Raw genomic sequence first — 20,489 nt, forward strand, 5'->3', positions numbered from 1 at the left:
TAATTAAGGCCACGGCCGCTTCCTCCCCACTCCTAGCCCTTTCCCGTCCCATCGTCGCCATAAGACCTATCTGTGTCGGTGCGACGTAAAGCAACTAGCAAAAAAAAAAAAAAAAAAAAAAAAAGACGTTGATGCAGACATTTTGATATGTGAAGTAAAATTAAAAATTAAATTAAAAATACACATACACGTATTCATTACAAAAATGATACATCAAAAGGTTCAGGTAAATTGAATTATGGGTATGATGCGCAAAGGTATCACCGAGATATCACTATAAAATTTGTCACAAATGGAACATAACAATTGCTTTTACACATATCAAGTGAAAAATTCCTGGCACATTAGGAAATACCGTCGTTATTTGAGAAATATGAAAACATACTTAAGGCTTGTAGACAGGACTGGTTTATGTCGTATTCCGCTGCTGATGCCGTCTTTTGTTCTTTTCTTGAGGTCCAGGGCTAGCACCGAAGAATGCGAGTGCTATGTCTGTGGATTCTCATTATCTTTGTCCATTATGAGTAGAGCGGCTAGTTCAAAAAGCAAAATGGAGGTGAACAGTATTCATTTTTCGATGAGGCAAATGAACAGGTTATTGTTAAATTACAAGACCTTAAGCTATTGCCGAAGTAGCATGATCCCTGGACCAATAAAGAACTTAATGAATCAGTTAGGGCACAAGTCCACAACTCGTCGTGATCAAAGAACTTCAGTGAACAAAGACATTACACACGAAATTGTTCAACGTGTGAGACAAAAGACATACGTGTGTCACTGTGAGCGTAACACCAAATGTACTTGTAAAGTGGTAAAGTACGCATACATAATATACTCCAAAAATGAAATATTTCTTAATGTGCCAGGAATTTTTCACTTGATATGTGTAAAAGCAATTGCTATGTTCCATTTGTGACAAATTTTATAGTGATATCTCAGTGATACCTTTGCGCATCGTACCCTGCATTATTTATATAGACCCAAAAAAAGAAATTCGATGTTTTTGAAAAATGTGGGGTCTGATCTGACCTTAGTAGGAAAATGTATTTCAAAAGGAGTGTGATTGCGGAGCCCTTGGTCACACAATTGAGCTTGTTACAAGTGGATACCGACTGCGGGCTCGCACTCGTTATCATGGATTCCCCGAAGGAATCAAGTGACCTGTGAAACAGATATCCACCTATGAACATTTTTAATGCTTGCTTATTTACCTTGATTTTTATTATGTAGGGCTACAGTTTATGCTGTATAAATGACATACGCTAAATAAATTATTATTATTATTATTATTATTATTATTATTATTATTATTATTATTATTATTATTATTACTATCACCATCATCATGATATGCACAGTTACTTCTCTAGTAGGATCAGCACCAGGTAAATTCGGTGGAAAATTTAAAGACTTGATAAGAACGAGAATCCGGTTCAGTTCCTGAGATATACATGAGAGCCTAATCATATGTAGAGGGAAATACGCGTGGTAGGAGGGTAACCACATTATATCATGAACAAATACTGTACTGTACAGATGGATACAGACTGCAAAAGTACTAGTAGAGTGGTACAATTTCGATATAAGTACAATTCCGATCAACCTTCGAAAAACCGCTGTATTTCATTCGTCAGTGTTAGTACCACTTACATGTGACCGGCTATGGGAAGAGTGAAGCAGCTCGTTTGTGAATGGTAAAAACAATACATCTGTTTCTATTAGTTTACAAGAAACTGCCGATTTTACATTGCAAATTGAGCGATGCTTCATTTCATTTCACGTTGTTACAAATTCAAGCTTCCTTTTCTTGAAGTGTAAAGTGCTATTCAAACTAACGCTATATCTCTAAGAATCTCAAGACGGGATTATGATACTGCATGCACTATCCCTTTTATTTCACTGTAACTGCTGTGCGTTTGCTTACGGCTGGGGCCGGGAGAAACCTCACTAGCCACGGGTGGGCTTGAGAAGCCCCAGTCAAGGTCGACAAGGTGGGAGTTGTAAGCCAGCCGCACTATCCCTTTTATTTCACTGTAACTGCTGTGCGTTTGCTTACGGCTGGGGCCGGGAGAAACCTCACTAGCCACGGGTGGGCTTGAGAAGCCCCAGTCAAGGTCGACAAGGTGGGAGTTGTAAGCCAGCCACCTGTGCAGCCCGTGTGTAACGCAGTGGTTAGAAATAATGCAACACGCTTAATGCCCACTTTGAACGAAGAGATTTTATGTACGATACATATGTAAAAACAGAGTCATCCAGAGAGGTGCACAGACAATTTGCAATGAAATATCCATACGCTCCAATTCCGGGTAGAGAAACTGGTAGACGACGAACAAACTCAGGAGAAGAGTATCGCTAACTGCTTCAATTCCTAAGCGAAAACGGAGAATATTGACAAAGGACAAAATTGGTGAATTAAACTCTGTCAGAACAGTTTGGCAACAGAGTACATCACAGTACTGCATAGACAAGCGATGCTTCGACCTTGACTGGCGCGTCTCAAGCCCGCAATTGGCTCGTGCCAGGCAAGCGAGGTTTCTCCCGGCCCCACCCGTAAGCGAACGCACTGTAGTTGATGGATCCATTGTTGAAGTACATGCGGTATATTTTAGATCAGATGGAAGGTACAATTTCGATCACTGCAGATGCCGCACGGAAGATCAGAGAAGAACGTTTATATGAAATGATCAATTATGCACGTTCATTGATCTTTAGTCAGTTGGTTATCGAAGAAACAATACCCTTCCCTGAAATTCTTGAGACTCCTTCAAACAGTCAATCCAAAATGAATCATCATCCTGTCGCCGAATGTAATGAATTACTGCAGGTCAGTAATAATTCACCACCATATAATTCAACATTATGGAAAATACTTCAACGTCAACTTTCAATGTTACAAGCAGTGTATCACCCGATGAATCTATTAAAAATATCTTACCATCACCTGAAGAGAAATCCACGCAAAAAATGTGAAGGGTAATAAAAATAATATCTTCATCCCATATAATATCAGGTCAGCATTTTCAGATTGTTAAGTTCAAAAAATCTATTTTTTTAGAATGGCAATGGCGCAAACAAAAATCGAAAGATAACCTGTATGTCAAACACAACAAATCTTAAATAAGACACATTTCCATGAAAGCATTCGAAAGACAACCACTGTGGAATTTGTCATCTGGATTATTTTTTCAGAATTACGTGATAAAAGGACCATGGATTCAATGCCATGACTTCAATGCATGGTATCATAAAATATGTGTTGGGACAAAAGGAAAGATATGTTTTGTGTATGGAAAATGTGTGTGATCCAAATTGTACCTACAGAATTGTACCACCAGCGGTACAATTGCGATCCAAGGCAGGCTCTTCGGTTTCGTACAATTTTTACAACGAGGATTTATTCAAGTACTATTGTTAATAATGTGTGCCCTTGTTTAATGTGGCTACTTCATTGACTATGTAAAAGAATGTTGATAGTACTGCAAATGAAGTTTGAGGGCACGATTAATTAAATTTTGATCGAAAATGTACCAACTTACCCTACGTCCAGTTAAGAACCAAAGAGGGTCACTCAGCTGGCTGCGTTTAACCAGTGTATGGACGGATGAATCAAATAACACAACATACACTTATACTTATAAGAATGGAAAATAATCCCCATTCAATAATTGTTTCTTTTTTTCTTTTTCAGGATGCGTCTCGCAACGAGTTGTCGCTGAGTAATGTGGCAGGCATCTTCTACATCCTGATCGGTGGACTCATCCTCGCCATGGCAGTGGCACTGCTCGAGTTCTGCTACAAGTCCCACACCGAGGCTTCTCGTGCCAAGGTCAGTGAACTCGATTCTTAGCGCTGGTACCACACTATCTGAGTTTTTATATAAGTTAATTCTGTTAGTTATACTAGCATGTTAGAACGGATTCTTTTCACTTCATCTTGTTCTAATTCTCCTCCACAAACTCAGTTTTCAAGTCCAACACAAGCTGAGCTTTCTTATCACACATGGGCGACCGCACCCAGCGTCGTTGTTTAACACAACTTATATTATGGATTGCTTTAGCGTATTAACATAACTTATAAATATTTTACCCAGATTATTGAATGGACCATGGGTTCAATGCCACGACTGCAATGTGTGGTATCATGAAATATGTGTTGGGGCAGACCAGAGGTAGCCAAACCTTGCGCGCCTCTCGCACAAGCGTGCTCTAGGAACGCAACCACACATGGATGGCGCTCCAGCTATCCCCAACCACTGGGATATTCGGTGAAAATATTTGAAAGTGACGGATGCGTGCTGACAGTCATTGCAGACACGGTTAGCTAAAGGTATTTTTGTGGTGAAATCGGATTGATGGAGCAAAATCCACGTCCGCAGCCTTCGTAATGCAATTATGTAAATGATGACCCAAAAATCCGGTTAACAATTGACGAGGCAAGACTTCATGGAATATTGGAGGTGGAGAGGTAATAATTAACACACCTGACTGGCATGACATGGGTTTAGCTTACACCAACAAGGAGTGCACAAACAAACATGTCAACAGATGGCGCTGGACAGCAACACATCAGTGAAGCAGCACGAGGCCCGTGCACGGTAAAAAAGGAGCCGTCGCAAGAGAGGGCATTCCTCCTTACACTATTACTCCTTCCCCAAAGCGTCGAAACTCCTGGCTAGGGTGAAGGCGTAACCTTCAAGGTGGGCCCACCCCTCTCCTTCAGGGAGGGTAATGAAAACAGCATAAAAAAGAGAGAGGGCATCAGATGCGCCTACAATCACGGTATGTTGACATTACGAGAAAAGGCATTGTTAGTAAAGCTTTATTTACTTTATTATGGTGTAAATAAAACCCCACGTCATGTCAATCATGAGCATCAATTATGAACTCTCTCTCCCTCCAATACTCCGTGAAATATTGCCTCGTCAAGTGTTAATGGATTTCTTGGACATCCTGTACTTTGCAACAGCAAAATTCTACATGCGGGCGAATGTAGGTCTATTCACCGTTTTCGGCAAAAAAAAAAAAAAAAAAAAAAAAAAAACCCTCTGAGACAGAACGTTTGGTGGTTTATCTACGTTTGGACTAAATATTGCTATATTATTATTATTATTATTATTACTATTATTATTATTATTATTGTGTTCTCAGGAACAAAATTTAGCCCACCACGCGCAGTTGCTCAGGTTAAGTCCATTAAACCCTTAAGTTGCCAAAACTTGGTCAATTTTATAACAGAAAGAAGTACACTCACAACAGCTCGAAGCGAACATTGAAAGAACTTCAGCAACTTGTCAGTACACACGAGGATATTACTATCCTTGAACCGGGTGATGCACTGCATATCTATCAGTTCAATAAGGGGTAACATTTTCACCCAAAAGCCAGGAAGGTCTGATAAATAAATTCAAGTCAGTCTTCGAAGTTTTGAATCCTCTTCGAAAGCAGACCGGGTAGCAGGATGGTAAGATGATTAAGACCGAAACTATTTTCTTCCGATTTCAGTAAAGCCCAATTCTGAAATTATTTTATTTTCCGTTGTCATTTGGTACATGTATAACATGGAACAACTACACTTTCACAGCTTCGTGATTGCTTGCCTTGTTTGGTTATAGCCTACTCACTTTTGTTTCGGACAAAATAAGGCAGTATAACGATAATCCTCATTTATTCAAACTGAAACAGAAAAATAAAAGCATAAAAGTACGTCTACTCAAAGAAGTCATTATTGTAGGTTTTGATGCATTTTAGAACTTCGAATCATTTTTGATCATCATTAACCGGGCGAGTTGGCCATGCGGTTAGGAGCGCGCGGCTATGAGCTTAAATCCGGGAGATAGTAGGTTCGAATCCCACTGTCGCCAACCCTGAGGATGGTTTTCCGTGGTTTCCCATTTTCACACCAAGAAAATGCTGGGACTGCACCTTAATTAAGGCCACGGCCGCTTCCTTCCAACTCCTAGGACTTTTCTACCCCATCGTCACCATAAGACCTGTCTGTGCCGGTGCGACGTAAAGCCACTAGCAATGATCATCATAACGTTGCCCAGATCCATAGCTACATGACTTTTGGTCCAAGAGGTACTGGATTCGAATCCCGGCCGGGTCAGTGATGTTAATAATTGGATAATTAGTCTGTCTCGGGAGATGTGTGTGTGTGTGCGTGTGTGTGCCGTCTTCGTCATTAGAAATCATCTTAGGTAGGGGCACATCCTCACAGACATTTAGGTCACCTATAGGCAGTCTATTAGAAAAAGACCTGCACCAGCCCTCTCCATTATTTATTGTCATAATTTACTTTTAAGTGGATAGACACCCTCTGAAAATAATCGTGGATGTGAGATTGTAGAATAGCTGTTACCTGCACTAGGGTTCGAACTCCAAACTCCAAGCAAAGAGCTTGCATTTCAGGTGTGATGGTAATGGTGATGGTGAACTCTGCTGGATCATATTACACTTTCTCTTCTGATTGTGCTAGGTGTTTAAACTTCTAGACTTATTGTATAAATCTACCGTTCGTAAATAAATAATTGAGTGCAATTTTACCCCATACCTGCTGACGAAACTTTCATGCAGTCTTACTCCCATATAGCCATTCGTTTTCACTCCTGTAGTATTAATAAAACATGTATTCATTCATTAACCATACTGCACTTCCACTCATATACTTCTTTCCCACTTACATTCCATGTTTTCATACGCATATTTTAGTAGTAGTATTTCCACAGTTCGTTCTTTATCCCACAATCGACTTACGATGCAAATAAGTGAAATCAATTTCTTTTACTGTTCAATTGTAATGGCTTCCTTTACTCGTCATAATTATAAAGGAAATTCACTTTGCATACCATGAGCGTTTTCTGAATGTTCTCTCAGTGAAAGAAATTGCTATGCAAATGACATGAAAACGTTTTTCTTCAGTAAACAATGAAATACAACAAGACATTCTTCTAGGACTTAAGAATGTTGTAAATTTATGTTGAATCTCATTAATATTTCACGAACAGTGAATCATGCTCCAATAGTGAATTATATGTTTTTCACTAGTCTTGCGTATCCACTCTGTCAGTAAAACATTCTCTGAACGTGCATTTATAATTCGTATTGTGTATTGTGTTCTATTATTATGCAAATATACAGACATGCACCTTTAATATGGACTCTCATGCCTTAAGTGTTCAGGGTGTTTTTCTTTTCTTTTACAATTTGCTTTACGACTCGCCGACATACACTAGTGTCAAAAAGTTGAACATAAGTTACGAGTAAGCAGGGCGACAGAAAATAGACCGCAAATCGCACGACATATGCACCTGCCAACTTTACGTGTTCGCACTGTATAGGAAAGGAGTGTTCCCTACTTTGACTAGCGGCATAACCGCAAGGTAAACACAGCCAATGCCTACGCCCCATATTCCCTCAGTCGTGTTTGCCCTGTTATGGTGTGCGGAGTGTAGCGTCGTAGTGAACCTGACAACATAATGGCACAACGACGCCATTTGGACCTCGTTTTGCAGGGTAGAATACGCGGCCGCCTGGAAGCAGGCCAGACACGATCGAAGTTACCGTATCTTTGAATGTGCCACAAAGTGTCATTTCCAGGCTTTGGAGACGATTTCGAGGCACAGGAGATGTTAGTCGTAGGCCAGTACCAGGTCGACCAAGGGTAACCACCCCACAGCAGGACCGATATTTGGCCTTAACCGCCCGACGAAATCGGAGTGCACCTGCAAGACAATTGTCGGCGGAGCTTGCAGCCGTCTCAGGGGGTTGCCGTTTCCCAGCAAACTATGTACCGGAGACTCAGAACAGCAACGCTGTTTGCCCGACCTCCAGCGGTGTGCGTCCCGGTCACTCCAGCATACAGGGGGGCGCGCTTACTGTGGAGCCGTCAACATCGACACTGGACCATGAATGAATGGAGGCATGTGCTCTTCACAGATGAATCCCGCTTCAGTTTGCAGAACGATTGCCGTCGCACATTAATCTGGATAGAACCTGCTACCCGATACCACCACAGGAACATCGTGGAACGGGACCAGTGTGGTGGTGGTGGCGTCATGGTGTCGGGCGGCATCATGTTGACTGGCGGTACGGACCTGCATATCTTTATGGGTGGTCCGAGGAACACTGTTAACGCTCGGAGATACAGGGATGAGGTACTGAGACCAAATGTTCGACTCTTCAGAGGTGCGGTTGGTACAGACTTCTTCTTCTTAATAGACGATAATGCCCGACCGCACCGCACTGCTCTGGTGGATGAATTTCCGGCTGGGGAAGGCATTCATCGCATGGACTGGCCAGCGAGGTCTGCGAATCTGAATCCTATAGAACATGCCTGGGATGCATTGGGGAGGCGAATTTCATCCCGTGAGTCTCCACCGAGGACCCTCCAAGACCTTTGCATTGCCCTTTAGGACGAATGGGATCGACTGCCACAAGAGTTCTTGGACCATCTGATAGAGAGTATGCCACGACGCTGCGAAGCATGTGTGGCCGTTGTTGTCAGTGGTGTACCTTAGCTATCAGAACCTTTCTGACACTGTTTTCTTGGACAAATTGTGTGACATATGGTGTGTGAGTCAGCTACCCTTTGTTCAGCAATCCGTCTGACATTCCTATCAGGCGGTATGGCCTCGTTTAGGGATTATGCTTAACGTTTGGACACTAGTGTAGATGGGTCTTATGCGGACGATGGGACATGAAAGCTAGGAGTAGGAAGTAATTGTCCGTAACATTGATTAAGGTATAGTCCCAGCGTTTCCGTGGTGTGTAAATGGGAAACCACGGAAAGTCATTTTCAGGGCTGCTGACAGTGGGGTTCGATGCACTATCTCAGAAAACGTTCAGTTTGCAAATGTCTGTAAATAATCTAAACGCCTTTACAGTTCCCTATTTGTAACTATTATAGATCTTTAGTCTTGTTTAGTTAGGAAGACCACTGGAACGATGGGAAGAGGACATACGGAGAACTACCGGAGTTTATTGGCAAAAAATTCTAAGGGCAGTCCCGGCTGGAAAGAATTATTTCGTAATTACCTTGTTCACCGATTGTAAGAGGCCACATCATAAGGATTGATTGGAATAATGATTATGACGAATGATATCCGTACCTGTGGTATCTATTGTACCATTTCGAGGAACCAGTAAGAACCTTTTAGGCCTTCCGAATGTGGTGTCGCATAGTTGATCGTGGGATGCCTAGCACCGCACAACGTTTACGAGTTGCCTTCATCGGCGGTTGTTCAATTGATTCTGCCACAGCGACACAGATCTGGACAGTAGGACTTGATCTTCCATTAAGGTGCGTCCACACTTGTATCAGATCACCGTATCTGTATCATGTTCGGTCTTGTGAATCCAGAGGTCTGGATCAAGATCGTGTATCAAAAATGATACAGTGATCAGATCGGGAATGTTCTCACCGAAAGTCGGTCTTTTGCCGTCGCATCAAAGGAAAGATGCGTGATACAGATACGAACATTGCGGACAGAGCGTTGAAGAAAAATTGATTCGGAGTGGTCTATGGAAAAAGTTCAACAGTTGATGAGTCATTATCAACAAGATACCACTTTGTGAGACCCAAAGGATCCGCACCATTGTAATCGGTTAAAATGAATGACGCATTGTAGGAAATCGCGAAAATACATTGAAAACCTATCGTACTGTGCAAGAAAGTGTATCTGATCGTTGCTCGTAGAAGAGCTGGCAGCAGTCAATTGTAGCAGGAGAGCGAACACTCAACCGATGATACAAGACCGATGTATGGAAATCTCAGAGGTACGCATATATGATACAGATATTGGATATAGATCGGGCGGTCTTGTCAAAAGACGACTGTATCATGGTCGCGTAACATTTCCTGATACAGATACGCTGATCTGATACAAGTGTGGACGCACCTTTACATAGCGCATTACAAAGACTTCCCGTCGCAAAGGCTTTCTTTCCTCATACCAATAATGCTTGCCACTATGGCGACAGTTTCCTAAAATGCATGGAAAATTCTTCCACAGAACGCTCCACAACACTGAGATCACTTGTATCAGCCATCGCGTTACATTCCCGACTAAACCGAACGGGAATAATGAAATGATAATGGAAGCTGATTTTACTCAAGAACATTGTTGTAAAAATGTAAAAAAGTCTACACATTACTTTTTATTATGGCGTAGTTTAAAGGGACTTCCCGCCTACTCTGGATATGTTTTACAGTCGCAAAACTTTAACTGAGAGACCGAAGTAAGCAGAAGAGAGCAAGCATAGTTAAGAAAATGTTCGCTTTTATAAAAACTCAGATGATGGTGGTACAAACTTATGCTAGTGCAAGAAGTTAGTCATGAAATCGCTGAAAGGTTAAGTACATATTATAGAGACTGTATGTCTTGAAGTAGTTATGGAAGTTGATTGATGTAACTGAAACAATATTGATGAAGATAAGGTGACTCCTCGGGGAAATCATGATGACGGAAGATGAGTAGCGGGAGCTCCATGTCACTTCGTGTGATTATTAATTCAATCAGTGTTATGGCGCGGTATAAGCAGCCGCCGTGTGGCATCTCTTATTACTAAATGTTGACTTGATCTTTCACATAAATAGTGCTCTCTCGCAGACACCACAAGTAGCCAATAACATGGCTTGCTTTTCTCGTGGTCGAATTTAAAGGACTGGTCACATCGCGGTCGTTATCTCTGAGTACTAAGTGTGTAAAATAGCGTTGCTGTGTTAAAATGTCAAAATAGGAAACATAGAAACATTACATCAAAAAGAAAGCTATGCCTAAAACCATGTGTATATAATTATAAATAATTAGTATCCGGCATCTGATTTTAAATTTAAATTTCCAAGATTTTTTTTTACATAAATGTCTGATGCGATGTTACCTAGCAACCGTGCAGTCTGTGATGTGAAGTTCTGGTGGATGGCCATGACAGAGATTATCAAAGAGAGGTCTTGGAGTACCGAGGGTTCATGCGATTTTTCAGGCTGTGATGTGAATAATTGATGGATGGGCATCGATATAGAATGCTCTTTTATGAAAGAGGCCTCAACCCATACTTTAGAAAACGGATTATTAACGTTATTTTCTTTACGTCCCAGTAACTACTGTACGGTTTCCGGAGCCACCGAGGTGCCAGAATTTTGTACCGTAGGAGTTATTTTCCGTACCAGTAAATCTAGCGACACGAAGCTGACGTATTTGAGCACCTTCTAATACCACCAGACTCAGCCAGGATCGAATCTGCCAAGTTGGGGTCAGAAGGCCAATGCCTCAACCACCTGAGACACTCAGTTCGGCAAACTGGTAGTTCCTTAGGCGCCGAGCCAGTTTCTCGCTTTCGATGTACTGAAACCAACACATGCCGACTCCAAATTCCATACTACGTCTCTTGAAAACGACTCGTTAGATGCAAAAAACTTAATAGTTATCAATTTAACCTTCATTTATTGAAAGATAGATATATTTATGATCATTTGATTTTTCCAAAATAAAATTCGACTTTTTTTGTTAACTGATCTCGAACGATTTCCAGCTTACAAGACTTTCAACTACGAACCTTACCGTCACTCGCTGATAGATCGTAACAGTGGCTGTAAGGTTAAAAGGGCACTTCTTCCGGAATCAAAACGGATTGAAGAGCCAGTTTAAGCAGTTGAGGTTTCAAATAATCTCAATACCTTTCCGTCCCCCATAAGCAACCGGAAACACTGGATTATACCCTAACCATTCAGCTGTTTCATTGTCGTTGTACTTGTGGTGGTGGTGGTGGTGATTATTGTTTTAAGAGGAAGTACAACTAGGCAACCATTCTCTATATAACACTAATCAGAGAGAAAAAATGGAAGGGGTCTGACACTTCGAAAAATGAAGGTATCGGCCAAAGGAAGACAAGGGCCACGAAGGGCGTGAAAATGAAAGACTCTCTAGCCCTCGCAAGCGTAATAGCGTCGGGGTCGGAAAAGAACGAGAGGTGACCAAGGAAGGTCGGATAGGATAGATGAAAGTGAGGAGCCTGGCACAAGTAAGTGGAAGCAATGCCAGGACTCAGCTGAGGGCCCCGTGGCCGCCAACCCACGCTCCAAAGTTCAGAACCCCTGGGACCCCTTTTAGTCGCCTCTTACGACAGGCAGGGGATACCGTGGGTGTTATTCTACCGCCCCCACCCACAGGGGGACGTTGTACTTGTGCCTCTGTAGGTTCGAAAATCCGCTTCGTAGTTTATCACTGAGCTTCGAGGAAAGACCATATCAATAATAATAAATAATAATGTTATTTGCTTTACGTCCCACTAACTACATTAACGGTTTTCGGAGACGCCGATGTGCAGGAATTTTGTCCCGCAGGAGTTCTTTTACGTGCCAGTAAATCTACCGACACGAGGCTGACGTATTTGAGCACTTTCAAATACCACCGGACTGAGCCAGGATCGAACCTGCCAAGTTGGGCTCAGAAGGCCAGCGCCTCAACCGTCTGAGCCACTCAGCCCTGCAAAGACCATATCAAGAACATCTTTATACGAGGCAAGTTAGAGAGACTGAAATATCTAGAAAGGTCTAAGAAAGACGATTGCCCCAGTATGGCCACATTAAACTCAGGGATACAAATTTTTGGGAAGGAGACTGTTTGAAATGGAGGTGGAAGGTAGCAGGGAGAGTGGAAGATACAGAAGAAGATGGATGGATTGTGTGCGGGAGAATCTCAGGGGAAGGAATTTATGAGAAAATGCCGTTTGGGACTTAGGAAAATGGAAACGATTGTCAGAAACGTCGACCCCGCATGAATGTGAAAAGACAAAGAAAAAGAAGCTCATCTTTGAGCTTGTACCTTAGCTTAGGAGCCATTAGAGTAGTCAGAACACATCAATAGAACCTAACCACCCTTATTTCACTTGCTACACCATAAAACAAATCGTTTTAATATTTCAACAACCTCCAAATAACTGTACATTTAATTGTATCTCCATGCTGAGTATAGAATTATTTTTGGTAACGGAGAATTCACTTCTCCTTTATTGGGTTAGCAATCCCTATTTGCAAACATGGCGGGCGACCCAGTCAGTCAGCCACTGCTAAGCAGAGTCTTAAAGGGTCTGAAAATTTATGCGACCGCCATACCTCTATCGTCTGTTGCAATTTCTTGAAGGAGTGCTGTATTTATGGATCTGCACTTTGGCACTGGACAGAATAAAATACAGTTTCCATAGATGTTTCAGTCCCATTTATGACTGTGACAGTGTACTGAGGTATGGATGGTGCTGAGTAACGACATTTGAATCACGACTAGTACGCCTGGATGTTATGTACGCCTTATTGTAGCTCTGCGGTTTCCTTACAAGTGCATAGATTTTGGTGAGTTGAGGTCCAGTCAGCCTCCGGATGATTTAACAGAGAGACGACAAACATACCTGTATTCCTGCGTATATTTTAAATTAATGGGCCTCGTGAGAGAAGCATTCTCCGAGCGTCTTGATAACTAGACACTGTAACTGAAATCGTGTTGTCTGACAAAAGGACGACGTTCAATAACTTCTAATTTATACGAGAAAATACTTCGCAACTCCACTAGGTGTTGAGCTGTGCAAGACAACTTTCCTTAAACAATTCAAGTTCATGACATTTATCAAAAATGAGGAACTGAGAATCCGTAAAGTGTATTTAATTTTAAGGAATCCATGTCTACAATCTTTATACCTGTGAATCAGATTCATAGAGTGAGTTCACATTTATGTAATTTTAAGGATTGTGTTACACTTAGTCATTCAAAAGTACTGTACCTTTATCTGAAGAGAAAACGTAGACCGATAGTTGGAGGGTTAAGAGCATCCTGTTTGAAAAGGAGAGAGATTTATGATTCAAGTATTCGTCGAAATGCTTCTATGGTTGTTTCCCCACTTTCCGATAGAACCTACAGAGATTCTTGTTAATTTTCGAATAGGTATTATTATCGTATTTTTATAATTGCTACCCCTTATTTAATAACTTTTGTGATTACCAACAGACAAGTATTATTTGTTAACAATAAGCAGCCTCCGTGGATGACCATTTTACGAGCATATGGAGTTTGAGACATTATCCATAAGATATCAGGAGCCTCTTGGAATTCATACATAATGATAATTGATTATATTAATATAATGGCTGTTTGTTCTAATAGCTTCGTGATAGATGCTATAAATAATAAATTAGGGGTCTAGAAGATTCCCTATTTCCTGCTCATTAAATCACAACATGTCTTAGAAAGATCTGGGCAATTTTTATAAAAGAAACGAATACTGTAGATAGCGTTTATAGCATCCTCATATAACTTTCACTGGAGTGGGAGCAATACCCATAACACCAATGTCAATGATACAAATGCAATAATATGCTTAATCGTTAAAATTCGTACAGAATCCTTGAATGATGTATAAACATAGTACATCTTCAGGGGAAATCGAAATATGTAAAAATTCCTTATAGAATGTTCATCCACTGAGGTTAATATTACTTCGAAATGAATACAGTGAATGTAGTTGTCTATCCTTTATTATTATTTATTATTTTTAACATTCTTGAAAGTAGGTTGTAGATGCTTCCCCCAGCAGTTTATGATATGTATTTATTTCTCTGTCACTTTGCAAGCTGTCTGGGAAGTCCCGTCGTTCTTACATTCACTCCTTCATCTGACTGATATCTGGTCCACAGATTCCATTAGCGGATGCAATGAAGGCCAAAGCACGTCTCACCATTGGTGGCGGAAAAGACTTCGACAACGGGAGGGTAAGTAGCTTTCTCGTAAGAAATTTAATACATATACTTTAGAGAGAAAAATAGTTACTCTAAGTGAAGGACAAAAAATATTCGAGAGCCACCATTATGAATCATAGTACGAATAAAAATTCATGTATAGTGCATGGGATTTGAAGGAGTAAGAAACTGAATTTTTATGGAGAAAATGTACTGGATCCGTCATGTTTTTAAAGCGTATGCATATTTTAAATATGGGTAAGATGTCACTATCGAAAAATAATCCAGGGAAGCTTCGATGACACAAAAAGTACGCCCGACGTCAGATGATTTGTAAAGGAGCACTATGCCGTAAGCATATTGATGAGCTGATATAGTGGTCTATCAATTATGTCTTATGATTTCATTTTATAACTTCAAGTTTTGATTCGAGATTTTATTTAAGAAAGCATGAAACAAGAAGGAGGTGCAGGATTTACGGTATAATTATTCTAGGTACAGGTCTAAGTTTGCATATGGTGACTAATTGAAATAATGAATGTAGGTGTCAATTAGCAAGAAACCTGGCAAGATATAAGATTAAGGATGTGCAAATTCTAACCTCAACTTCATACCTTATAATTTGTATCTCTTTCTCCATACCTGAATTATAAAGTAAATTTCCAGATATAAGAAAATAATGTCCATGTTTACTTAATTGTAGAACTCAACGGTAATGGATATAGTATGTTAGAAATATCTCAAACAAATATGGAAACTACTCTTAGCGTTGCGATAGTGAGACAGAAACTCCTACATGCTTCTTGGCTGCCTAAGAACATGGTGAAGTTCCTAGAAATGCCCACTATCAATGTATTCGAACCATTATCACTGGCGATTTGAGGGATTGTTAACATGGATTATACGAGGAAGTGCGAGACGTTCCGTTCCATGGATCCTCAAAGTGGATAGATATGACCGTACGGTAGAGTTAGAACTGAGCATTCTGAAATCCGGTCAAGAAATATTCATAAAGAATATTTTGCATCCACGAACCCGCAATTCCATATTACAAAGAAAATATGATTCAACACATATAAAAGTAGTGGATATTACGGCTGTAGTTTGAGGCACTATAACAGCCAAATTTGTACCGTTCTGAACGTAGTTCTGATTGGATAACATATTTATGAACATAGAGGGATTGTAGGATTTAAATGGTTAAATTTAGCTTCTGAGGAACTATATGTATAGTAATTATGAGTGGCATGCGGAAACGCTAACCTCCCTCTCATCTCTATGTTTACAAACAGCATAAATATACTTGAATTCTTGATCATAAAGACGAACATGTTTGGAATCTTTTTGGTCAGGGCCAGCCTCTTCTTTAAGAAACATGGCGGGTCTTGTCTGTTGGACACTAAGAAATAAGTAAACGAGAATTTTGAAAATATTCGTATGAAGTTCACAGGGCTAATTATACTACGTCAGGTAAGTTTAATGCAATTTAGCTGCAAATGTTTATCAAACTGATCAGATGCTTTCACAAAAATATATTTATAAGAAATTAACTGAAAGCAGCATAATAATCCAGAAAGAGCTTGAAGCCGAATAGAGTAATCTATGTCTGGTGAAAATTTCAGTCCCTTGAACCTCCTAATTTTCTAACTATCGCCGTTGAAAGCAACAACACTCAGAGCATGTCCAAATTAATACTTTATGCCAATTAGCTCAGTGTAGTTCTAGTTGGCCCTGCTCAGAAATTCGTAGTTTAAACTCATTCTGATGGATGTGAAGAACTATCCATCTCAACACGGCGAAAATGATTCAATCACTTCGCTGAAGGAAACGTATTTGTCGTTAAAATGTTAAAATATCATGATCGTGAGAGGTTCATTGTAGTTATCTTGTAGAGGAAAGGAAATAAGCTATATCTTTTGGCTATTGCAACTGTCAAATCTGTCGCAGTGGAAGACGAACAGAAATAGGTATTTTTATATAAACAGATTGATGTAAGTGGTTAGATTTTATAATTTATATAATATAAACAGTTTACATATTTATAAGGTTTGTATTAAATCCTTCACTTTATTGGCAGGCATGATAAATAGAAATTCAAATATTTGCTAATGATGTCTAATATAGTTTAAATATCTTGTGTTCAACGTTAGCATATAAATGTTTCTATGACTAGTCAGGTATACATTTTTGTGCAATTCATTTTGTGGCCATATGGATAATTTGTTTTGTTGTATTGTGTTTCAACGTTACTTTTCATTACTTCTGTGTTCTTCTTCAATTCATGAGTTTTGTTTTCGGACGTTTCTTCATTTTATGTTTAGTTGTTCGGGAGGGCGACATAAATTGGAAGTCACGGAATCCGCTCGTCATCTGTTTGCCCGCAAACCGTCGCGTGAGTATATGGACTCTGGTTCACGAAAAGCTTGTAAACCTTTCTTTGGGGTATACCATGTTCTCCCCAATCAAAGTCCTCGCATGGCAAATACACATTCTTGTTCCTTTTACTAATTATGCATTGTTGCAAAGAACCTTTGTGTTTTCAATGTAAAACTATCGAAAGGGAGAATCAAAATTTATTTTCGCTATGGCTTGTTGCTTTTTGATTCTACTGGCGAAAGATTTCTAAACACTTTTCCATCCGTGTTTGGAAATAGCATATTAATTTTCGTCATCCACCAATGTGCTTCTGCTTTCTAGTAGTTAATTTTAATGAATTTGAGAATATTTAATAACATCAATAATCAAACATTAACGGGATTTGAACTTTTTATTTCGGAGTTTACCTTATATGTCAAACTTGTTAATACTTCTGAGTTGTTTTCACGGCATACATCTAATATGTCTAGATGTATTGCTATAGAACCATAATTTGAAGTTTGCTCTACATACTGAATTCCAAATCGACCACATTCCTGTTGATCAATATTCCGTTATTACTCTTTTGCCCCTTTACATCATTATAAAATTTACTTCACACGAATTTCAAAATATACATCATACGAATTCTGTTCATGCGTTAAATGAATGTGCGGTAACTCTTCTAGATTATATTTTTCTCCCATTTGATTGTTGGAAAAATTCCTATTGACTTTCTCTTGTAATATTGCGTTATCGGTAAGCCTATATATACTTCCATCTGAATCTGTTAAAATATTTCAGTCTTCTTATCAGTTTCTATGGCACTTTTTCTTTAGTTAATTATATTTCTTTTGCATTTTTGTTTTGTATGCCACTTTCTTTGAGATATTCACACACATTAAGATACTTTAATATGGCTGTATGTGTTTTATTTGTGATATATTTTTCAGTAAAACGAAAGCCCTTGACATGTTACGCTCCTATCACCAAACGAATGAGCTTTTGGATGTTTAAACCTATTACAGAAAAGGAACCTAAACCAAATTGTTGTTAATCAACGGATTACCTTCGTAATTGAAAATAATTTTTTTCTGATTACTGTTCATAGCATACCAAATATTCAAACTCCAGAAATTGCCTCTTGTTTTTGGCACCAAGTCAATCGACTTACGTTTGCAACACAAGCTGTATGTTGGAGAAGATTTAGAATTATAATTTAACCGTGGCTATTCCAGAATTTTAGATTCAAGTTTTTAGAATAATTCTCATGGTTAATTTAGCTAAACCAGTACACATCTTTCAATATTTCTAATTAGCATATGTTGAATACAATTTGCTGATTGGAAAAATTTGGAACATTGATGAAAAATATGTACATAATAAGTAGGAGATAATTTATGGAAACCTGTAAGTAGAGTATCACAGTTTCTATCCCAGTATTTGATTATGATTTTCTATAGCTGTTACACATCATTTCTTTTAGTGAGTATACTTAGATATTTTCATCAATGTGTAAACAAAGAATTTTACAATTAATCTTTGGAAATAGTGTGCAACGTGGGAAAGACTCCGTGGAAAAATGACTATCCTTGGAAGCATTTCTGGGAAGAGAGATCGTGTGCGAATGCCCACTCACTGGTCTAACATTATCACAGGTGTAACTGGATTGGACCTCTTCGTTGCAAGACGTCTGGTTGAGGATTGCAAAGGATGCAGGCAATTGTAGAATAGCCCCCTCGAAATTCTCTTCCCTCAGAATTCAGGGAATAAGAAAAGTTAAACTCGATTCCTCGTTCCGAGGTGGTGCAACTTTTTAAATGCTTACACACTGCAGAGATGAGCTGCATGTACACTTTTAACCGCATACCAGCCCTCCTACTATTCTTAAATATCTGTCAGCACAGGGAATCGAACCCGAGCTCCCGAGGACGGCAGATAATAGCTTCAACCGTTCAGATACTACTTTATAAAGCCGTTTTCAATAGTAGTAGTGATCTATGTGTGTGAGATCTCCATACAATAAGCCAGAATAAAAGTACACTATTCGTTTTAGAGAGTAAATTCGGACTTCAAAAGTGGAAACTATTATATCTGTAAATTATTTTAATTCAGAACTCTCCCTATGATTAATCCACATAATATATGACATTTTGATTCGTTAAAGCAAATGTATATGACATATAACATGCAAATCTTTTATAATACAAATATTTCTGAAAATATATACTATAGAACAATGTTAATCAGTGCTCTTAATGTACGCACAAGAATTTTCAGTGACTATTTGAATGCATAATATATGGCCTTTATATATTCTTAGCAAATAATCACGTGAATTTGAATAAATTCCTTTAGTTTATATAGGGATTTTTTACTTAAATACATTTTGAGGAAATACAACTATATATATATATATACTAGCAAGATACCCGTGCTTCGCTACGGTATTATACTGACATTTATAATTTAATGCTTATTGTTTTAGTATATAATCCGCCGAAATTCGCGATCTGACTCATTTTCTGCGAAAATCCACCAAAATCCCCGATCTGACTCGTTTTCTATTAGATTACGGCACGTTTCCTCCCATTTTTCAATCTTCCTTTCCAGCAATCGATTTCGTACTTCCCGGGCTAGGCTCAGGTATTCCTCCCGGTCAGTTGGGTCCGTAAATCTTTGCCATCTTTCCCTATAATCATTTTTAATATGGATAAAATCCTTCAGGAGATACGGCGTGGTGTCATATTGGGTGCCTTGGCGGCACTGAACCCGCGGCCGGACTGCATTCTTAGTCATTACCCGTCCAGGAGCCGTTTCCAGCGCGGTCCGCACATTTGACGACGGTTATTATGTGTTGTTGGAATGGCTGATGACAGGGAAAACCGGAGTATCTGGTGAAAAAACTGTCCCGCCTCCGATTTGTTCAGCACGAATGTCACATGGAGTGATCGGGATTTGAACCACGGAACCCAGCTGTGAGAGGCCGGCGCGCTGCCGCCTGAGCAACAGAGGATCCTTATAAGTACATTAATAACAGTAAAATCAATTGGTCTCACCTCCTTCTACACCCCACCGCCGTTAAGTTAATTTACCGCCACCCCCCCCCCCCGCACCAAAAAATTAAAAGAATGCTTGTTTCTTTATGTTTAAGGGAGATTCCAAACACCAATGTTCACGTCTATTACCTTCAGTTTCGAGATATAAGTATCCCCATAAAAATAATTTACTTTTTTCACTTCATTTCACAATACCCCCCCCCCTAAGTGAATTTTCCCGCAAAACATACTTGTTTCTTTAATAGTAAAGGATCTTCTAAATACCAATTATCACGACTCTAACTTCTTCAGTTTTTGATTTATGTGTCCTCATGAAAGGAATTCAACTCCTTTACACTCCCGCCCTCCAAGATG

General features: G+C 39.6%; 1 protein-coding gene across 1 annotated transcript in view; it reads left to right on the forward strand.

The window, feature by feature from the left end:
- Window positions 1-20,489, forward strand: part of LOC136861791 (glutamate receptor 1-like) — a 373,013-nt gene that overhangs the window by 348,535 nt on the left and 3,989 nt on the right. The window contains exons 16-17 of the mRNA XM_067138845.2: window positions 3,689-3,826; window positions 14,680-14,754. Coding sequence (XP_066994946.2) covers window positions 3,689-3,826; window positions 14,680-14,754 — 213 coding nt within the window. The remainder of the gene's footprint in view (window positions 1-3,688; window positions 3,827-14,679; window positions 14,755-20,489) is intronic.

Source organism: Anabrus simplex, chromosome 1, assembly GCF_040414725.1.
Source record: "Anabrus simplex isolate iqAnaSimp1 chromosome 1, ASM4041472v1, whole genome shotgun sequence".
Taxonomy (NCBI): Eukaryota; Metazoa; Arthropoda; class Insecta; order Orthoptera; family Tettigoniidae; genus Anabrus; species Anabrus simplex.